Source organism: Aedes albopictus, chromosome 1 (genome assembly GCF_035046485.1).
Source record: "Aedes albopictus strain Foshan chromosome 1, AalbF5, whole genome shotgun sequence".
Lineage (NCBI taxonomy): Eukaryota > Metazoa > Arthropoda > Insecta > Diptera > Culicidae > Aedes > Aedes albopictus.
This window is the reverse complement of record NC_085136.1, coordinates 43,658,144-43,680,464: the sequence shown is the minus strand read 5'-3', so window position 1 is coordinate 43,680,464 and position 22,321 is coordinate 43,658,144. Positions and strand designations below refer to the sequence as shown.

At 38.9% G+C, this 22,321-nt stretch overlaps 1 protein-coding gene across 4 annotated transcripts in view; it reads left to right on the top strand.

Annotated features, from left to right (window-relative positions):
- The first annotated feature begins 289 nt into the window (after positions 1-289).
- The window catches only part of LOC109406624 (uncharacterized), a 36,968-nt gene continuing 14,936 nt past the window's right edge, over positions 290-22,321 (top strand). The window contains exons 1-4 of one of the 4 annotated variants that reach the window (XM_029854705.2): positions 290-603; positions 21,770-21,886; positions 21,966-22,157; positions 22,237-22,312. In XM_029854705.2, the coding sequence (XP_029710565.1) occupies positions 21,796-21,886; positions 21,966-22,157; positions 22,237-22,312 (359 nt within the window). In that variant the 5' untranslated portion in view covers positions 290-603; positions 21,770-21,795. Of the gene's footprint in view, positions 604-980; positions 1,006-11,074; positions 11,232-21,769; positions 21,887-21,965; positions 22,158-22,236; positions 22,313-22,321 lie in introns of those variants that run through there. The other 3 variants (XM_029854707.2, XM_062844433.1, XM_029854706.2) reach the window with 3 other exon arrangements.

Genomic DNA, 22,321 nt, shown 5'->3' with positions numbered 1-22,321 from the left:
CCATGGATTCTGATGGAATCAATCCAGGTATCCTAGAGGAATCATTTCTTCTTAGATTAATTGACAAAGTATCAATCTCAGTTGCAGTTTTTTTAAACGGGATCGTGCAGCAGCCTGCCAGAAGGGCGTGTGGGCGTTTTCCCGCAGTTGATGCAAACGAAAATTCCGTGATCGTGCGCCGAACGATGCCACCACGATGTGTATGTGTGCGATAGTTGCGATTTGGATTTCATAAACTTTTCGAGCGGAGATTTTTTTTTTTCTCCGTTCAATGGCCACATTAGTGAGGGCAAATATCGCGCGCCCGGATCCGGCGATTCAGTACTGCGATAGAATCCGTTTGTGTCTGGCCAGATAGGCAAGAGAGTAGCAGCAGCTGCAGTATAGCACGAGAAGGTGGTCAGTTGGTTTTTCAGTACGAGCCAGCAGCTAAGAGGAAGAAGATCGTGCGTTAGTTTATCTATCTAGAGGAGACCGCGCGCGCGTTTGATCCGAGACGTGATTCCAGGAAATTCCATTTTCTTCCCAGGAGCTGTGAAGTGATTGTGGAGTGACGACCGACCCCCTGTTGAGTAGGGATCGTACCTGTTACCTGATAACACGGTAAGTTGGGGGAAGATAGCTGTATCTTTGGATAGAATCCAAAAATTCTGAAGAATCTGTGTGAAAATGTGAAGAGGACCTTGATCGGTGGACGGTGGAGCTAAATCTCGAAATGTTCGGAACAAGTCGTCAGTGGTTATTTTTGGAATCGCTCGTCGTACATCCAGATGCTGTGTGGAAATCTCAAGTTCAAGACTCGGGCACTCGGGAGACCCACCGGATCGCGTGTGAATGAAAATTTTCCTCCAAAACGTTCAAAACAGTGCGGAGCGGTTGTCCCTCGCTGAGCAGCGCGCTCAACGATCAGTGAATAGTTTTGTTTCTAAATTTAGAAATTTTATATTGTGTATGCAGAAGGCGAGGTGCAATAATTGTGTGATTTTTTAGCGGGTGGAGCTTCTAGTGAGTTGAAATGCACAAGGTGGATTAATTTTAAACATTTGCGATGATGAAAGGTGCCGTGCGGAAAACGGTGCGCTATCAACCGGAACCGTGCCCAATTTTCTACAGAATTTTCACGAACGCAAATATGTGTGATAAACACAACCTGATTGACAATTTCACTCCGGGTAGCCAGTGAGTTCATCTGGGGAGTTTGACTTCGGACGAAAACGGGTGAATAACGATGAAATATAACTTAAATTGGATGCAGTTCACCGCTGGATTCGACCAACTTGTGTAATTTTTTTTTTTTTTTTCGGTACATATCTCACCTGACGACCGGGATTTTTCAAAGAATTTGGCCATCGAAAATTGTTGGCACAGGCACATCACATTATTTCAAAATCTTTACTGAGGCTAGAGAATTTCGAGTGCCAGCCAAGCCTAAACAGTTTCTGCAATCGTGTAAAAAGTGAAAGGCATTTGTAGTAGATAAACGTAAAATACGGAGATAAAGATTATTGATCGATGTTCATCTCAATATTTTGCCATTTGGAGTATGTAATAGCTAGACTTAATATAAATAATGATTCAAATTCAAGGCTAGTAACACGATAGTAATAAACAACCTGGAACATATATGTTTGTAGTGTAACGTTATCCCTTTCGGGACGGAGCGCAAAAAACCGAAATTTCCATACAAATTGCTCAAATTTGGCTCTCCAGAACTCTCGGAGTTTTTAATTTATCAGCACTTTTTCTTTGGAATTTGTAAGAACTACTCTTTATTTTACGATTCCTAGCTTTGTCCACCTAGATAAATTGAAAAGTAAAAATTTGCGACAGATAAAACTTTTTCATGTTTTACAATTTTTGCTCATTTTTTGTTTAACTTGTTGTGGTAAATCTCACACACAACATAAATGAAAGTTTATTTGTACACATGCAAGTATATGTAATGGCTCAATATATAAAACAATTTACATCAGATAAACCAAAGACTAAACAGTTGAAAAAAATACGCAAAACTGTTATTGCTCAACAGCACAATTGTGCTGGTTCGTCACGAAAGGGTTATGTATCTTTTAAAGCGTATTTACATTTTTTTTTTAAATCATTGAAAAATTGATGTTATACCTTTCAGTAGTCATTGTTTATTTTGTATTGAATTGCTACAATTAACATACATATTCATATACATACAATACAATACATATTCTCTGTTCTTCAAGCCGTTTTTGAGCTGCATTTTTTTTTTGAAAATTTCAAGTCTTGTGCGCATATACGTATGGAACGACCATGCGCCTCCATCACTTTAAAATAGCTGTTTATTTTATTTATTATTTATTGTTTATTAATTTTAATATATTTATATATATACACTGGCTGGGCACATGGCTGGGACTGCATGAATTAAAATGTGCATAATTTAAAAAAAAAACCCAAATTAATCCACCTAGTGGTGATAATGCCTCTCTCGTCGAACATGTTCTCACAATCTTTCCGGCAACGTAAGTCAAAGTGTTTCTGAATCCGAATATTTTTATAGAAAAGCAAGCATTTTATCAGACATCTTTGAATTGACTTAAAACTTATTGATTGCACATAGTCCGACATTATGTTCAACGTATAAGCAGGGCTGAAAAATATCAGACTTCTCAGTTGACTGCTTGAGCACTTTGTTGAGCACCTTCACTAACACTGGAGGCTGATCAATATCAAGACGATACTAACAAGCTAAGCTATAACTCTTTACACAATCACAGATCACAATTTTTTTTCTGAACATTTGGGCTGTATCTTATTGACCGTCGAAAACAAGAGCGATAGGTAGTGAGTGTAGTGCGACGTCTGTTTGTATGTGGGTTTAATTTGTATGATTTTGTTCTCTTACACATATTTATCGCTTGCATTGGTTTTATTTACTTTCGTAGTTCCGGCGAAGCACCAAACGCTGGTTGTGCAACCCTACCGGTAGTCTGTAATGTGGTGTGAGCCTATTTTCTAGTTAACCGTTCCTCGGGTTATTCAAAAAGCCGTGATGTAATATGTTGCATGGTACATTTGGTTACTTTCGATGCGGTACCGGAACAGGTTCCGGAGCACACCGGGTCTCCCAAATATAGTCTGAGACTATTTCATTGCTAACGTTCATTAGGTTACCCAAAAAAACACGATTTGATTTATCTCATGCATGGGTTGGTATAGATCACTTTTACATTTGACCACTTCCAGTGGGACACCCAGAACTGGTTTCGGGACACTACCGGTTGTCTAAAATATGGTCTGAGGTTATGTTCTTACGAATCGATCATCGTGTATTCAAAAAAGCTGCTATTTGATGTACTGTCAAACACTTATTTGTGCATTTCGCCAGTTCCGGCGAGACACTCGAATGTGGTTCCGGTACACTACCGGTAGTCTTAAAGTGGCCTGAGACTTTCTTGCTGACCGTTCTGCGCGTCATCTAAAAAGCCGATATTTAATGCGCGGTGGGCATGCGTTTGGTTCCGTTCTACATTTGACCACTTCCGGCGGAGCACCTGGAACCGGTTTCGGCACAGTATTGGTTTTCCAAAGTGTGGTCTATGATTGTTTCTCTTGTTAACCGTTCATCAGGTTACCAAAACAGCTATTTATGGGGTTGGTTCTCCTTTACATTTGACCACTTCCGATGGGGCACCCTTAATCGGTGAGGAATACTACCGGTTGTTCCAAATATGGCCGGAAACTTTTTTTTTGCCAAATCAAGATACCTAAAAATCCGCGATTTGATTTGTCGCATGGGTTTGGTTCACTTTTTTGTTTGGCCGTTTCCGGCGGGACACCCGGAACCGGTTCAGATACATATGGTCTGAGAATATTTTCCTGCTGACTGTTCATCAGGATATCAAAAAAGCCACTATTTGATATGTCGCATGTGTGGGTTTGGTTAACTTTGAAACTTTGCCACCTCTGGCGGGACATCTGGAACCGGTTTCGGAACACTACTGGTTCCGATATGTTCTGAGAATGCTTTCCTGCATACTGTTCATCAGGTTATCGAAAAAGCCGCGGTTTGATATGTCACATGCATGGTTTTAGTTCAATTTTATATTTGTCCACTTCCGGCGGGACACCCGGAACCGGTTCCGAAACACAACCGTCTCAAATATGGTCTGAGAATATTTGCCTGCTTACCTTTCATCAGGATGTCAAAAAACCACTATTTGATATATGCATGGGTTTGGTTAACTTTTATACTTGGCCACCTCCAGCGGGACATCTGGAACCGGTTCCGGAATACTACCGGTTCCGATATGGTCTGAGAATGTATTCATTCTTACTGTTCATCAGGGTATCGAAAAAGCTGCGGTTTGATATGCCGCATGCATGGGTTTAGTGCACTTTTATGTTTGGCCACTTCCGGTGGGACACCCGGAACCGGCTCCGGGACACTACCGGTTCAGATATGGTCTGAGACCATTTTTCTGCTTACCGTTCATCAAGTTATCGAAAATTCCGTAGTTTGATGTGCCGCATGGATGGGTTTATAGCGTTTTCATATCTGGCCCCTTCCTGGGGTACCGGTCCGGAACACCTAAATGACCATAGCTCCGGAACGGCTGGACCGATCCGAACCATTTTCAATAGGAAACAATGGGACCACATTCCGCGTCGAATGAACCATCGGTCATTAAAATCGGTTGAGGTTTAGTTCAAAAAAGTGATGTGACCTTTTTTGTACACAGACATACATACACACATACACACACACATACACACATACACATACATAAACACATACAGACATTTGCTCAATTCGTCGAACTGAGTTGATTGGTGTATGTGATTCGACCCTCCGAGCTTTCTATCAAAAAGTCGTTTTTGGAGTGAACATATAGCCTTTCCAGTACACTTAGTGTACGAGAAAGGCAAAAAGTGGGAAATTTATGCATAAATTAAGTTTGGGCTTTAATTAGAGAATCTAGTTCGCGAGAACAGGTCTTGCTCCTGGGCAGTTGAGGTGGGGCTAAGGGGATTTCCTGAAAGTTCTCAGAGAGCCCAAAAAGGGGGTTCCAAGGGCTTCAGGGGCGTTTTAAGGAGTTGTTTCGGGGGATTTGAGGAGCCTTTTAAGGGTGTTCTTTCAAGATTTTTTGGTATTTTCATAAGATTACGGGGAATTCTGGGGTATTTCAATAGTATTAAGTGGGTTTCAGGGGCGTTCCAAGGGGCTTCAGGGGCAATTCAAGGGATCTCAGGAGCTCATAAAGGGCGTTGCAAGAGGTTTGAGGGGCGTTTTAAAATATTTCAGAGTCTGCTCCTGAAATGCCTCAATTCCTGAAATGCCTCAAAAATCCCCCTTAAAAGCCCGGGGACCCCATGTAACGCAACTGAGAGGCTTCAAAACCCCTGAGAACTCCTCCGTAACGCTTCCGTAACGCCTCTGAATCCCCCGAAAATGCTCTGAAACGTCTTCAAATGTCTCCAAAATCCCCCTTAAACCCCCTCGGACCCCATGTAACGCACCTGAGAAGCTCCGAACCCCCCGAAAACTCCTCCGTAACGCTTCCGTAATGTCTCTGAATCCCACCGAAGAGGCTCTAAAACGTCCTGAAATGCCTTCAAAATCCTACTTAGACCCCCTCGGACCCCATGTAACGCACCTGAAGGGCTCCAAACCCCCCGAAAACTCCTCCGTAACGCTTTAGTAACGCCTCTTAATCCCGTAGAAAATGCTCTGAAACGTTTTGAAATGCCTTCAAAATCCCCCTTAAACCCCCTCGGACTTCATGTTACGCACCTGAGAAGCTCCGAACACCCCGAAAACTCCTCCGTAACGCTTCCGTAACGCCTCTGAATCACGCCGAAAATGGTCTGAAACATCCTGAAAGGCCTCAAAAAATCCTCATAAACCAATACCCCTAAAAACGCCTCCGTAACGCCTCTGAAACCAGCCTGAAATGCTCTGAGACTTCCTGAGATGACTCCGAAACCCCCTTAAGACCCACTCGGACCCCATGTAACGCACATGAGACCTTCGGAAACTCCCAAAAACGAACCTGTAACCTTCCTTTGCTCTCCTCTGTAAACACCCCTTGGCCACCGTTGCAATAGTTCCCGTCAACATTAAATATCCTTATGCACAATATTGGTTCTGAGTAGCTTTCCCTCTTTTTATGCAGGGCATAAAAAAGGTGCATGAATTAAAAGTGCATAAAAATAACATGCATAAAAAGAGGTTTAAGTGTACAAATTCATGAATTTTAATCGTTTCTAACAAAATATTAAATATCCAACAGTCGTATTTCAAAATGATCTATCGCAGAGCGAAATGAGCCGAATGAAACATTTTAACTGATGTATTGGCATTTGAAATACACTTAATTCGGTTGAAATATGATCGACAGATAAAATACAGCATGTTGAAAACATTCTGAGAAATCTCATCCATTTGCATGTTTGAGAAAATTAACATTTTGCGACACCTTGTAGCGGAGTCTCGCATCAAACGGCACATCAACTGTAAGTCCTTTATCTACCAAACAACTATGCCGAAGCGCCACCTTGAAGTGGAATTGCAAACCATACGGCTCTCTATCAGTTAGTCTTTGACCTACCAAATAATTTTGCCGAAGACACCATTTTTCTAAGTACTCAGGATCCTGAGCTACATGAGATATAAAACTTACATTCTCACTAACGCCGCCTATCGGTTAAAATCTGAATAACTCAGGTCACCTCGCGTAGGCCCTTGATATCTCAAGTAACTTTGCCGAAGATACCGTCTAGACCGTTTAGGTTTTGTAATACACTAATTTACAGATCATTGTCTATCCAATCTCATTGAGTTCTTCATAATGCGGTTTTAAATTTACCTCATTATAAAGAGTTGTACTGTTTTCAAAAAAGGTCTTATAAAATTCGAAATAAAATTCATGTAGAACACAACTTGTTGGTCAAATTACAAAGAAAATTTGAGAATTTTGGATGCACTTTACGAAAAGTTACAGCTACACAGGTCGGTAGCGTTTGGACCCATATAGCCGATGCGGTAAGCGCACGAGTATTCAGCATGACCATGCTGCGGGTGACGGGTTCGAGTCTCGCTCGGTCCACGAACTTTTCGTAATGGAAATTTCCTTGACTGCCACACTGCCAGCTGAGAAGCACGTTTCCTCCCCGTTGGGACGTTACGCCAAGAAGAAGAAGAAGGAGAAAAAGGTCCGTATCGTACGATTGGCCAATAAGGTCTCTGCCAAGAGCACCAACCTCAGAAGGGTGCCGAAAAGACTTGAGCAGATTTTGCATATCGTGAATCGTTCTACAGATTTGTTAAGAATTTCTTTTGAATATTCACCACGATTTGGCTTGGTAATTTATCCACATTTGTAAAGAAACTTCAAAAACAAAAACAAAAAAGGAAAATTATGACCTTGCATCAAGAAATTTGCTTCTTTCTGGAAATATATTTCAGAATGCCAAGAGCGCAAAGATAAATTTGAGTAATTATGTTTGTTTTGAAGTATAAGGATTGGAAATCCCTCATACCTGCTAAATATGCTCTGTGAGTGGGACTTTTTTCCGGAAAATCCTGCAGAGATTCCACCAGGAATTCTTTGAGGGACTCCTTCGCAAATTTATCTGAATCTCAATCTGATGTTTATCCAGGGACTACTTTGAAATATCCGTCAGAGATTGCTTTAGAAATTTCTTCAGGGATTCCTTCGGGAATTTCTCCAAAGGTACCTCCACAAATTCCCCCAAAAATTTATTCACGGATTCTTTCAAAATTATTCCAAGGATTGATACGAAAATTCTTCAAGATCAGATCAAAGATTGCTTTAGAAACCCTATGGAAACTCCAAGTTTTTTTTCAGAAATTCGTCCAAGGAATCCTTAAGAAATTTCACTAGCTTTTTATTCATAAATTTATCCAGAGAAAATTTTTCAGAATTTCGAAAAGTTTCTCCAAAAATTCCTCCATGACATCTTTCGAATTTTTTTCGAAGTATTCGTTCAGAAATTTTCCTAGAATTTCCTTCACGGATTCCTTCGGAAAATCCTTCAATAATTCCGCTAGAAATCCCGCAAGATATTTTTCAAAAATATCACAAAGAATTATTTAAATAAAACCTTGCATGGATTTCAGAAATTTCTCCATGATTTTTTCCAGAATCTTGCGGATTATTTTAGATACTTTCAGATACTTCCAGGAATTTGTCCACTAATTCCTTCAAAAAATTCTCTTCATATTTATGCAGAAAATCTTTCAGATACCTCTTCAGAAATTCTTTTGGAGGGTTCCCAGGAAATCTTACAAAAAAAAACTTTCACTAATTTCTCCAGGGATTCCTCCAGAAATTCACTCAGGAGTTCCATCACGAATTCTTAAAAAAAACTACAATGGTTTATTTGGAAATTTTCAGAGATTGTTTAAGATATTCCTCCAAGGATTCCTAGAGAAATTGCTCAAGTAATTCTTTCAAAAAATCTTACATGAACCGCTTAAGAAGTTGCTCCATGGAATCCTCCGGGAATGCCTCCGTGGTTCCTTCAGAAATTCTTCAAGAGATTCCGAAACAAATTTCACGAAGGATTCCTTTAGAAAATCTTTCATGGAGTTTTTTTTTAGAATTTCAACCAAAATTGGTCCAAAGATTCTTCCAAATATGTCTGCAAATATTTCATTAGAAAATTATCCTATTTTTTCAGGGATTCTTTCAGAAAATCTTCCAGGGATTGCTTCAGAAATTCCTCTAAGCATTATTTAGAAAAATCGTTCATGAATTCATTTCTAAATTTCCTTCAGGGATTCCTTGAGAAACTTATCTGGCATTTATATCAGAAAACTCTCGATGGGTTTTTTTTGAGAAAATGTTCCATGGCTTGCTTACGAAATTTCGCCAAGAATTTCTCCTGAAATTCCTCCAGAGTACCCTTTAGAAGTTTCTCTAGAGATTCATCCAAAAATTTCTCCAAAGAATTCCTGCAGAAAACCTGTCATAGATTTACTCAGTACTTCGTTCATTGATTTCTTTGAGAAATCCTTCCAGGGAATCTTATGGGAAATCTTGCACGGATTCCTTCAGAAATTTCTCCAGCGATTTCTTAAATAATAAATATTTATTATGTTGAACACTTAAAATTCTTTCAAAAATCTTCTTCAGATTACTTAAGATATTCTTCCAGGATTACAAGAATCTTCCTTGGAAGATTACAAAAATCTTCCTTGGAAGATTACAAAAATCTTCCTTGGAAAATTACAAAAATCTTCCTTGGAAAATTACAAAAATCTTCCTTGGAAAATTACAAAAATCTTCCTTGGAAAATTACAAAAATCTTCCTTGGAAAATTACAAAAATCTTCCTTGGAAAATTACAAAAATCTTCCTTGGAAATTTACAAGAATCTTCCTTGAAAGATTACAAGAATCTTCCTTGGAAGATTACAATAATCTTCCTTAGAAGATTACAAGAATCTTCCTTGGAAGATTACAATAATCTTCCTTGGAAGATTACAAGAATCTTCCTTGGAAGATTACAAGAATCTTCCTTGGAAGATTACAAGAATCTTCCTTGGAAGATTACAAGAATCTTCCTTGGAAGATTACAAGAATCTTCCTTGGAAGATTACAAGAATCTTCCTTGGAAGATTACAAGAATCTTCCTTGGAAGATTACAAGAATCTTCCTTGGAAGATTACAAGAATCTTCCTTGGAAGATTACAAGAATCTTCCTTGGAAGATTACAAGAATCTTCCTTGGAAGATTACAAGAATCTTCCTTGGAAGATTACAAGAATCTTCCTTGGAAGATTACAAGAATCTTCCTTGGAAGATTACAAGAATCTTCCTTGGAAGATTACAAGAATCTTCCTTGGAAGATTACAAGAATCTTCCTTGGAAGATTACAAGAATCTTCCTTGGAAGATTACAAGAATCTTCCTTGGAAGATTACAAGAATCTTCCTTGGAAGATTACAAGAATCTTCCTTGGAAGATTACAAGAATCTTCCTTGGAAGATTACAAGAATCTTCCTTGGAAGATTACAAGAATCTTCCTTGGAAGATTACAAGAATCTTCCTTGGAAGATTACAAGAATCTTCCTTGGAAGATTACAAGAATCTTCCTTGGAAGATTACAAGAATCTTCCTTGGAAGATTACAAGAATCTTCCTTGGAAGATTACAAGAATCTTCCTTGGAAGATTACAAGAATCTTCCTTGGAAGATTACAAGAATCTTCCTTGGAAGATTACAAGAATCTTCCTTGGAAGATTACAAGAATCTTCCTTGGAAGATTACAAGAATCTTCCTTGGAAGATTACAAGAATCTTCCTTGGAAGATTACAAGAATCTTCCTTGGAAGATTACAAGAATCTTCCTTGGAAGATTACAAGAATCTTCCTTGGAAGATTACAAGAATCTTCCTTGGAAGATTACAAGAATCTTCCTTGGAAGATTACAAGAATCTTCCTTGGAAGATTACAAGAATCTTCCTTGGAAGATTACAAGAATCTTCCTTGGAAGATTACAAGAATCTTCCTTGGAAGATTACAAGAATCTTCCTTGGAAGATTACAAGAATCTTCCTTGGAAGATTACAAGAATCTTCCTTGGAAGATTACAAGAATCTTCCTTGGAAGATCACGAGAATCTTCCTTGGAAGATCACAAGAATCTTCCTTGGAAGATTACAAGAATCTTCCTTGGAAGATTACAAGAATCTTCCTTGGAAGATTTCAAGAATCTTCCTTGGAAGATTACAAGAATCTTCCTTGGAAGATTATAAGAATCTTCCTTGGAAGATTACAAGAATCTTCCTTGGAAGATTACAAGAATCTTAGCATGAACATGGGGGCATAGGCTGAAGAAGGGTGCTCATACCCTACCAAAAACAGCGCTATTCATTTCCCTTCCCTCTACGAACGTGTGCTGTGCAAATAAATTTCCCACACCATTCTTGATGACGGACTTCGTATTTCAGTCATGAGTTGCCGTGGCATGTGAAAATGACTGTATACAACACATATCCCGCGGATCGTAACGATCCTCGTGGGCGGAAAATCACCTTGAAGTCGCCGTCGCCTGGCCAGGCGCCCGCCCCTTGCTCGGATAAACACAACTTCGACGACTCGCGCGCCTGACTTCATGGATTCGTAGGCAACCGAAATTTTCGCGCTCAGTGCGAAACCGAACGTTCCCGCGAATAGGATTAAGCCGCGAAACGGTTGTTACTACTTTATAGTTGGAAACGAAACATTTTATAACGGTCAGTACGGCATGAACTGGACGGTCGCTCGTCCTTCTCGCTATTAATAGGAATGGAATTTTGTGTGCGCTTTATCCGCAGTCGTTAGAATCGCTAAATGGGATTAAGTGCAGTGTTTCACGATGGTGCTCTTGTGGCTTGGACTTCTCAATGGACTAGATTCCGAGAACGAAAGTTTATACTGGGTGCACTTGAAAATGTGTGCTAACGGCGCCGTACAAATGGAATCCGTTTCAGAAACAAGATAAATGCAACGCCCAATTGTGTTCCATCCGAGGAGTTTCTTATCCTTTCGTATGAAGAAGGAAATTTTCAATGGAAAGTGTTATCAATCTAACCGTGCTCAGTGTGTGTTATTGGAACCTTCTCTCAGCTTCTGAACAATTACGTGATAAAATTGTAAGGTAGAGACAAATGCCCCTTCTGGGTGAAGTCTCTCTGTGGGCTTCGTGGCCGTGTGGTTAGCGGCGTCAGTCGTCTAGGCGTTTCGTAAGCCTCGGAGTGCGGGTTCGATTCCCGCTCCAAGTCGGGGAAAACTTTTCGTCAAACGGAAAATTCTCCATTGGGCCACTGGGTGTTATGTGTGTTGTCCGTTGTCTCGTGTATGTAATGTTCAGTCTGTGCAGCTTCTGGCTGAAGACGGTGTAGTGTCTTTTAAATAAAAAAAAAAAAGTTGTAAGAGAATTTTCAATGAAGTTCACGGTGAAATTTCCAGCACTTCTTTTGAATAGATTGTCAGCTCATTCAGTTGAGGAATATCACATTTTCCGTCATATTAAGGGATGAATATGTTTGTCTGATTTGCAGAGAAATTTCTTTACAAGTCGAGACAGTTTCGATAAAATTTCATATGGAGTTTTTGAAAACCTTCTATAGAAACTTGTGGTGGAGATGATGATGAACCTGGGCGATGGTCCATCGCATTCACGTTTGTACGTTTCACGTTTTGTACATCAAAAATTAGGTAACCTAATATAGGTAGCTTTTTTTTATGAGCATGCAAAAACTTATCTCTATATTAAACTATCAGTAGGTCGGCTCTAGAGGCACGTTCTCCTCCATTTGGGAAATTTGTGCCATATTAAACTATAACATGGAATAGGTATATTTCCCTCCAGCACAGGATAGGTAAACAAAGTTCATGTATCACAGGTACATTATGAGACGCCACACGAGAGTGCTTAGAGGATAACAATTTGAAAAGCCACGAACTTCCATTGCGTTGATCCTTATTTAACAGCGTGTTAGGTACCTGTTTGTATATCTCTAGACTTTCAGCAACGTCCAATCTCCAAAGTGAAGTTACGTTTCGCAAAATCTGAATATCTTCTGTAGTGACTAGGTGACCCTCCTCAAAAACATGTTCAGCAACTTTCGACCTGAAATCGTATTCCAAACCTCTACTCACTGTCCTCTGCGCTTTTCCTACCTTCGCCATATGTTCCCTGAATCTAACCTCTAGCGACCGATTTGTTTGACCAACGTAGACCTTATCGCAATGGGAGCAACTGATTTTGGAAACGCCAGCCTTGTTAAGGATGTTAGCCGGATCCTTTGTAGAGCCTAACGAAGTCTTCAACTAATTGTTTCTGCTAGAAAATACTAAATCGATCGCGAAATTTTTGAGCCTAGAACGAAAATTATTAGTGATGTGTTGATCAAAGGGGGCTGCTGATACTCGCTTCAAAGATTCTGAAATAGGGGTAAGACGGTAAGAGTTTGAGTATAATTTATACTCACATCGTGGTCACAGCTCCCTGACGACGACTGTGTGCTTGTGAGACCTCTGATTTATTTGGCAAACTTTTAGATAAAACTACAATGTAAAAGTTCTTCAAATACCGTTTTTTAACAGCATGCTTCTAAACTGAGATAGAAGCAAGTTAGTATAACTTTTTGCAAGTGAGTTTTCCCAACACTGCTGTCACCCACTTTACACATACTAAAAAAACAACCGATCCAACTAAATTTTAGACTGTGGGGATGTCAAATACCGAAAACTAATTCAATTGATTGGAAAACGATCTGTAGATAGCGGTGGGCATAAAGTGGAGTGTGACGTCTTATAGAAGAAGAACATTCTGGCGAAACTCCTCGAACAATTCATGGAGGGACTGGCAAGCAGTGCTGTCATTAGGGTGACCCACACCTACACTACCCGTCATAAGTACGGACTCACAAAAAGTATTGCAACATTTGCATCACCCTGACTCACCTCGATATCTCTTAAACCAGAACACCTACAAAAATGCCGCTTTCAGAAAAGTTGTTGCTTTTGGTCTTATGACAGGTAGTGTATATGAAAAACAATTTTTTTTAAATGTCAAGTCTTACCTCCTGAATCGGTTGTTTTGGACTCCCAGAAGCTACGTTCAAAATTTGAGCAAAATCGGTTAAGCCTAAGGGGGCGCTCAAAGTGCTTGAAGCTTGTATGGGAAAACGTGGCCAAATGTATGCAGAAACCTTAAGTTTTCCTTTTTTTGCCGCTAGGTGGCGCTGTAAACGTTTAATGATAAAAACCCTTTGGTGTTATTGTAGGTGACTATATGCCAAATAACTTTGTCGAAGATCGCAAAGTGATACGACGCCTATTTAAAAAGTTATACCCTACACACCAAATTTTTCGAAACGCTTCCAGCACAAAAAAAATCAGCAAAATAAATTGCTGAATTTCAGCAACATTTTTGCTGAACTTCAGCACAACGTTGCTGATCAACTGTCAAAATTGCTGGATGGTTCAGCAAGTTGAAAAATACTTGCTGATATTCAGTAAATTCATATTGCTGAATGAAATCAGCACAAAAAAAATCAGCAAAATTTGCTGAATACCAGCAAACAAAATTTGCAGTGTAGATAAAATGGGGCGAGACTTTATAATTGTTTTTCCAGTGCTTGTAAAGGAATAATATCAATAATGAAATCTTAATAATTCGCCTCACTTTGCCTAGGGTATAACTTTTCTCACAGGTGTCGGATCACTTTGCGATCTTCGACAAAGTTGTTTGGTGTATAGTCACCTACAATAATTCCAAAGTAGACCTGTGCGCCGCCGCGCCACGCCGCCGCCGCCGACACTTTTTGCCCCACGCCGACGCCGACCGCGGTATCGGCGGCACGCCATACGCCGATGTTTGTCACGCCACCGATTTTCATTTCTCACGCCAGTGATCAGTGCACGAACAAAATTTTATTTACATAAAGTTGAGATAAAATACTAATTTTCTTTCGAAGATTCCTCTAAAATTCCAATCAAAGAACTCTTCAGAAGTTCCTTCAGAGATTCAGGGATGCCTCTAGGAGTTTCAACATGCATTTTTTTTAGAAGACCTCGCAGGAAGATCTCGACAGAAGTACCTTCAGATTTTTTTCAGGAGGCTTCAAGGATGCCTCCTAGAAATACATCCGAGATTCATCCAGAAGATTCATCAGGAGTTCCCATAGGAGGTCGTTCAGAGATAAGTTAGAGAGTTTCTCCAGGGATTTTTTTTCTGAAATTCCTTCAGGAATTCATTCAGGAGTTCCTTCAGGAAATAGTCCAGGAGTTTCTTCAGAGATTCCTCTAGGAGATCTCTCAGGAATTCCTCTAGAATTCAAACAACGGGTCCCTCCTGGCGTTCTGTGTTCTTCAGAAATCACTCCAAAAGTTCAATCAAGGGTACCTTCAGGAAATCCCAGGAGTTCCTTCAGATATTCCTACAGAAGTTCCTTACAAGGAATGATTCAGAAATTCCTTCGGTAACCTCTTCAGGAGTTCCTTCAGAAGTTCATTAGGAATTCCTTCAGAGGTTCTCTGAGCTATTTCAACAGGAGTTCGCTCGGGTATTCTTTCAGAAGTCCCTTCAGAGATTCTTTCAGGAGGATTCATAGATGCCTCCTGGAGATCCATCAAGAGTTCCGTTAGAAGTTGTTTCAGGAATTCTAACAAACGGTCCTAGAAATTAGTATAGGAGTTCCTGCAGGGATTTCTTCTGAATTTCCTTCGAGTATTCCTCCTAAAATTCCATCGTGGATTCCTCCTGGACCTTTTTCAGGGATTCCTCCTGGATTTCAACGAGGATTTCTCCTGATTTTTTCCAGAGATTTCTTCTGGAATTCTTTTGAGGTTTCCTCCTAGAATTCCTTTTGGGGTTTCACTTCAAATTTCTTCGGGGATTCCTCCTAGAATTCCTTCTAGGATTCCTCTTGGAAATCTTTCGTCAATTCCTACTAGAAATCTCTCAGGGATTTATCCTGGAATTCCTTCCGAGATTCCTCTTGGATATTTTTCGTTGATTCCTCCTAGAAATCCTTAGGGGATTCTTTCTCGAATTCACTTTGAAATTCCCACTGGGATACTTTCGAGGATTCTTTCTGAAATTCCTGTTGGGATTTCTTTAGAAATTACTGCTGGAATTTGCTTGGAACTCGTGCTGGAATTCTTTTGGGATTTCCTTGTGCAAATTCTGCGGGAATTTCATTTGGACTTCTTTCAGGACTCCCTCAAGGAATTCCTACGAGCAATCCTCCTGGAACTCCTTCCGGGATTACTCCTAAAATTTCATTGGGGATTCCTTCTGAAATTTCTCCGGGGATTCCTGTTGGAATTCTCTTGTGGAATCCCTTAGGAATTCTTCATAAGTTTTTCCAGGGATCTCTCTAAGAGAAATTCTTGAACTACATATGAGTGATTCCAGCAGAAGTTCCTTAAGGGTTTGATACAGCAGTTCTTGCAGGGATTATTCCAGAAGTTTCTTCATGGATTCCTCCACGCTCCTTCTGGAATTCTTTTGGAGATTATTCTCGGAAATCTAAGGTTCTAAGAAGACAAAACGAAAACTGTAGCAAAACTATATTTTTGCCCTTAATTTGCAATGGAGTAATGCAACTTGCACTTATACGGATACGGGTATAGGCCTAATTACTGGCCACAGTGACGGACCCGAACAGGAATAAAAAGGTGTACATTCAAACGTAAGGTTATAAGTACACAGGCTCAAATATTTGACAAATGAACTTAAGAAAAAACATCTGTTTGACACTAATGAAAATTAGATCGAGTCAAATAAGATGTTTGAGCATTGGTTTCTTTTTGGTCAAATACTTCATCCTGTGTACTGAAATAATAATAATTCATGTTGAAATGAAAAAGCAAAGACTGGACTACAAATTCTACAGCGTAAAGACAACTTCTTCGTTTCGCCAATGTTGACATTTTCAAATTTTGGTCACGCCGATTCACGCCGCCGCCGCCGCCGCCGCCGAGCAAAATAAAGTCGGCGCACAGGTCTATTCCAAAGGGTTTTTGTCATTAAACGCTTACAGCGCTACCTAGCGGTAAAAAATCGAAAACTTAAGACTTCTGCATACATTTGGCCACGTTTTCCCATACAAACTTCAAGCACTTTGAGCGCCCCCTTAGGCTTAACCGATTTTGCTCAAATTTTGAATATCGCTTCTGGGAGTCCAAAACAACCGATTCAGGAGGTAAGGCTTTTAATTTTTCAATTTTTTTGTTTTTCATACAGTGATAGACATTCGTTTAGCCGAGACCAAAAAAGTGTCAGGAAACTCATACAAAAGATTTTGTGATAAAACTTTTTTATCGTAGTGATACTATATATAGTACTGTTTCATAAAAATGTGATACATCAAACTTACATATACACTGAAACAAAACCGAGGGTAAAAACCCTTCAAATGTCATTTTTCACTTAGACATTCGTTTAGCCGAGGTAAATGAAAAATTGGTTTTCAATAGATTTTTTGCAATTTCGTGAGTATATTTCGAGGATATACTCCAAGGCGTTTAGTTTATGACGTGTTAGCAAGATAATTCCCCTTAAAAGTTTATTTATTTGTGAAATTCGGAAAAATATTATAAAAAATGCCCCGATAAGGAGAAGCGACGATAAACAATTTTTTTTAGGAAAAATGATTTCTGTAAACACTCAAACGTAAGCTAGATTGGCAGTTTTGAAAATATGGTACATAATTATTGTTAAAAATGTTCAAATTATTGCAAAAAATGTCATGCAAAAATTAAGTATATTGGTTTTTGGTTGGTTAAACTTTAAAATGGGATTGATAAAAGCTAAAATAAATAGTTCTGCATTGAAATAAATACGTGCCCTAATGCCTGTGGAGTATGCCTGTTTGATACTAGCATTACTAAATGAGTTAGAAGACTGCAAAGTGAAAGATCTCCAAGAAGTGTCAGATTTTTTGTACCCTGTTTATTCAAAAGCAGATGCTCATACAAAAATGCAAGATATGGTCAAATAATTGGCTTATTTCATTCAATTTGAAGAAATATATTATAAATGAGTCTTAGTTGTGAACCACATTCATTTTTAACATGATATATTTGAAAAGAATGTCTAAATTGTGAAACAAGTAGTTCATGTTAGAAATTTGAATACTTTCGGTGCCATTTCTCCAAATATGAGACATCCAATGTATGTTATTTCAGCCAGAATACAGTCTAGAAGATATTGGTAGCTATTAGAAGACGTAATAGTAGTAAACGCTGTGATTTATGCAAGTAAAACCATCATATTTCATCAAAACAATACTTAAATACGTGATTTTTTGATGGTTTGCGTTATTTTTTTCTGTTAAAAATATTGTTTTTCGTAAATTTTCAACCTGCTTTGGTCATGAAACTTTCATTAGATTCTTTTGAAACACTTTCGATAAAAATAACTACATCAAATCTCAATTTGGAAACATTTACAATATTATTACATATTTATATGTGATGCATGCAAAATTAATATGGCAACACTTCCAAAAACGATCTAATTCATGATTTACAGGTCGATCTATAGTACAGATCACCATACAAAATGACTTTGTTGGATATTTTTCGAAATTTGATAGTTTTATATTATGGAATTCTAAAAATTGTACAATTCGGCTAAACGAATGTCTAGGCAAAAAATGACATTTGAAGGGATTTTACCCTCGTTTTTGTTTCAGTGTATATGTAAGTGTGATGTATCACATTTTTATAAAGCAGTACTAGATATACTATCACTACAATAAAAAAGTTTTATAATAAAATCTTTTGTATGAGTTTCCTGACACTTTTTTGAAATTTTGTTAGCCTCGGCTAAACGAATGTCTATCACTGTATAAGTGTGGGCCACAATAGCCGTCATGGTAAAATCCGAGCTGGTTACTCAACGTTTCCAAATTACAGCGGCCACCATAATAGTACAACCCAAGGAAATGACTTCACTATTGCGCATAATTAAGAATCATTCCGGGAAAACTCTTCCCTCGATTATAACTCAAAAGTTTTTCCGAAAACCACCTCATAGCAAAATGTTGTTGTAAAGAGGAAAGATAGAGCTACTATTTACAGTTATAAAAAGTTGGGTCGGCCAACTCTCTGGAGAAATTTCTCGGGAAATTCTTGGTGGAATTCTTAAAAAAAATAGGAAATTTCTGAAGAAATCCGCCAGTAACATTCTTGAAGGATTTTCTAAAAGAGTTTTTGGAGAAATCTGTGAACGAATTTCTACAAAAATAAAACCTGAGTACCAGGAGAAACGCATGGACAAGCGTCTGCAAAGGTCCCTAGAGAAAAGGTCTTGAGATGTTTCTAATGGGATATTTTTAAATTAAATTTCTTAAAGAATCGGTGGAATTTCTCAATAAAAACAATTGGACACATTCATGTGGAAATTTTTATTGAAATCCCTGGAGCAGTTCCTGAACAAATCTTTGGTGAAATCTCAGAGGAAATATCAGGATTTTTTGAAAAAAAAAACCACTCGAAGAATTTATTAAAGAACCCATGAAAGAATTTCTAAAGATATCGACGTAGAAAACTTTGCAGGAATCCCTGCAGAAATATCCACCTAATTACTGAAACGAATCCGAAGAAGATTTTTTAAAGCAATCACGCGTGGAATTTCAGAAGGAGCCCATAGAAATTTACCTAAAAATATTTTTGGAGAGGGATATCTGAAGGAAGGCCTGAAGAAATTTTCAAAACGAATCCCTGGAAAAAATTTTGAAAAAAAAAAAATAGCCGGAGAAGTTTCGTTAGGAAACCTTGGTAGATTCTGAGGCCGAATGGATTAATTATTAATTTCCTTGGACTTGAAATCCTTGGACAAATTAATGGAGGAATCTCATAAGGAATTTTTGAAGAAAACTCCAGGGAAATCTCTATAAAAATCGCTGGAAAATTTTCTGAAGGAATCTTTGTAAGAATTTCTGGAGGAGTCTGTGGAAGATTTTCTGATGAAATCCTTGGAGAAATGTCCGGAGGAATCTTTGATTTTCTTAAAGAATATCTAAATAAATTTCTGAAGGAATCCGTGGATGATATCCTGAAAGAATACTCGTACGGATTCCTGGAACAACCCAAATGAAAGATTTTTCAAGGAAAACCATGAAAGCTTTCAAGAGGTTTTTTTGAGAAATTTCTTGTAGAACCTCTAATGAAAATTCCGAAGGAAATTCCAGAGGAATTCCTGAAGCGATACATGGCAGATGTTCTAAAGAACTTTCAAAAGAAATTCGTGGAATATTTTTCAAAAGGAATTCGTGGAGAATTTTCCAAAGGAATCCATGTAGCAATATCGGAAGGAATCCAGGGAAGGTTTCATGAGAAAAAGTTCATGTGCCTCGTGGTCGTGCGGTAAGGGGCGTCAGTCGTCTAGGCGTTTCGTAAGCCTCGGAGTGCGGGTTCGATTCCCGCTCCAGTCGGTGAATACTTCTCGTCAAATGGGAAAATCTTCACTGCACCACTGGGTGTTTCCGAATGTATCTCTAATAGATTTTCAAAGAGCTGGTAGAAAAATTTCAGGAGGATTTTGTGAGGTACAGTGACCCCACACCGGTGAATCACCTTAATTTTGTACACTATTTATGAATCAAATGAGTGATCCATAAACTGTGGTCATTTTTGCCGATTCATAAATTGTGGGGTCACTGTAATCCTTGAATACATTTCTGAAGAAATCCCGTAACAAAATTCTAATGAGGACACGAAAATTCGATTTCTTATATTTGGGACTAGAAATTTCCATTACGTATAAAGGTACTAAAAATTGAAATATTCACATGAATTATTACTCAATGTTTGTGAGAGCGCAGAAAGGTTAGGAAAATGGTATAGGTGATTATATTACATTCAAAAGGGCACAATGAAAACTACCTGGTATGAAGCACAACATTGACATAGTTAACTTTTCTAATATTTATAAGACCGCTCACAATTTCGTTATACATCGCATGTGAAATTACTAATGCTAATATAAGAGGCTCGACCATCCAAATTCATAAAGCGGTTCTTTTTCTTACACGATTTGGAATGGGAGCACAAACAAAAATTAAAATATCATGAAGGAAGTTTTTCTTTTGTAGGCGCAACAATATCGAAAATATCAAAGCATAAAAAGAGCAAGAAAAATTACGAATACCCCATTCTATAAAAGAGCTTCTTTATACCTACGGAGGAGCTGAAGCATGGAATATTCACGTGTAAATATACTGACATAGGATGTCAAATAATACAAGTTGGAATAGTAGTATTCCAATATCATAAATGACACGCCTATATAGTGACGAGCAAAACAATAAGATTTTTTTTTCATTACATTATAGGGGCGCCCCGCTCTTACCCAAGGATTGCGCTCTGCAACCGATAGGTAATAATATGTAGTTGGGAGCATTAAAGGTTTGAATTCGATAATCGCGATTCGATATCGTAATCCGAAGATCCTGTGGGCTAAATGATTATAATTCCTGGAGACAATATTCATATGTTCGTTCATAGCCATCGCTAGAACCAGAAACGGGTTGGAAAAATCCGTTTCCCTCCAACACAGCACGGTGTCAACCAATTAGCAAACGCCTACGAGTTTTGCAATCTATCGAACTGTGCCGCATCAAATTCAAAATAATTATCACTTTACGCCTGGCATCCTCGCATCAATTTGTGAACCCTCTGCCAACCATATCCCACCAACACTTCGACATCCGCCTGAATTTGTACAGATGCAGAGGTGTATTCGGTCTGCTATAGATAATGATATTAAAGTGATAATTATTTGCCTGTACAAATCTAACCTTATCAGTATCATCAACGCAAAAACAAAGCAACAATGGATTTCAAATGCTAATGAAAGTTATTTCTTATTCATAATGCTGAACTAAGGCATAAAAGCACATCCATAGCCAATCAATATTGCTCATGGTTGCGGAAAACGCATGTGTACTCAGCAGGTCCATGCTGGAAGTGAGGGGTTTGTTTCCCGCGGATCAATCCATGATTTCTTTTTGATACCTGCATAAGTACGCAGATTTGTTTCAGTGGGAAAGTAATGCCAAGAAGAGGAGAGCCAAATGGTAAAAACCTAGGTTCCGGCGAATCACAACTTTAATGGAGTCCAGTCAATACGTTTGCTTCGTAGATGACATAAATAACCAATTCTTAATCCAATCAAAACTTGATTAGATACCAGGTGTTCAACAACATTACTCGTTGATAACAATGGTAGATTGTAGATTAATCTAAATATGCATCTTCCCTCTACTTACAGCGAACGACACATAAACCTTAGCCAAGATGTTTAAGAATCACCTAGCGATGATTGGCATGAACGAAACGCCAAACAAGAAAGCAAAATTCTGGCAATCATACATCAGATCACTCAAAGGTAACTACTCGCATAAACTGTTGATAGAGTCCCAATGAAGCAACTCAAAATGTTCGATTATACCTCCCTCCCTCAATAGGATCCGATGATATCCGCGCACACGATGGACCAACCTGGCGGAACCGACCGATCCTGCTGCTGAACGAACTGGACACACCGGCCGGCCGGGTTCAGTCTCCGGGATACCACTACTCGCCAGTGCACCGGGAGACGTACGGATACTCGCCCCGCCCAATCTATGACCACCAGTATCCACGCCACCGCCGGGCAGGTGAGACCATTCTATTTATTATTGTTGAGAAAAATGAATCTGACCACAAGGCATTTTTTTTCTTGTTTCACGATTTCAGCTAGCGTAGGCAGATTGGCCGATGCCGAGAGGGCCTGGGCCGACCACCTCGAACGGATGAGAGATATCGATCGCAGGTAAGCTTT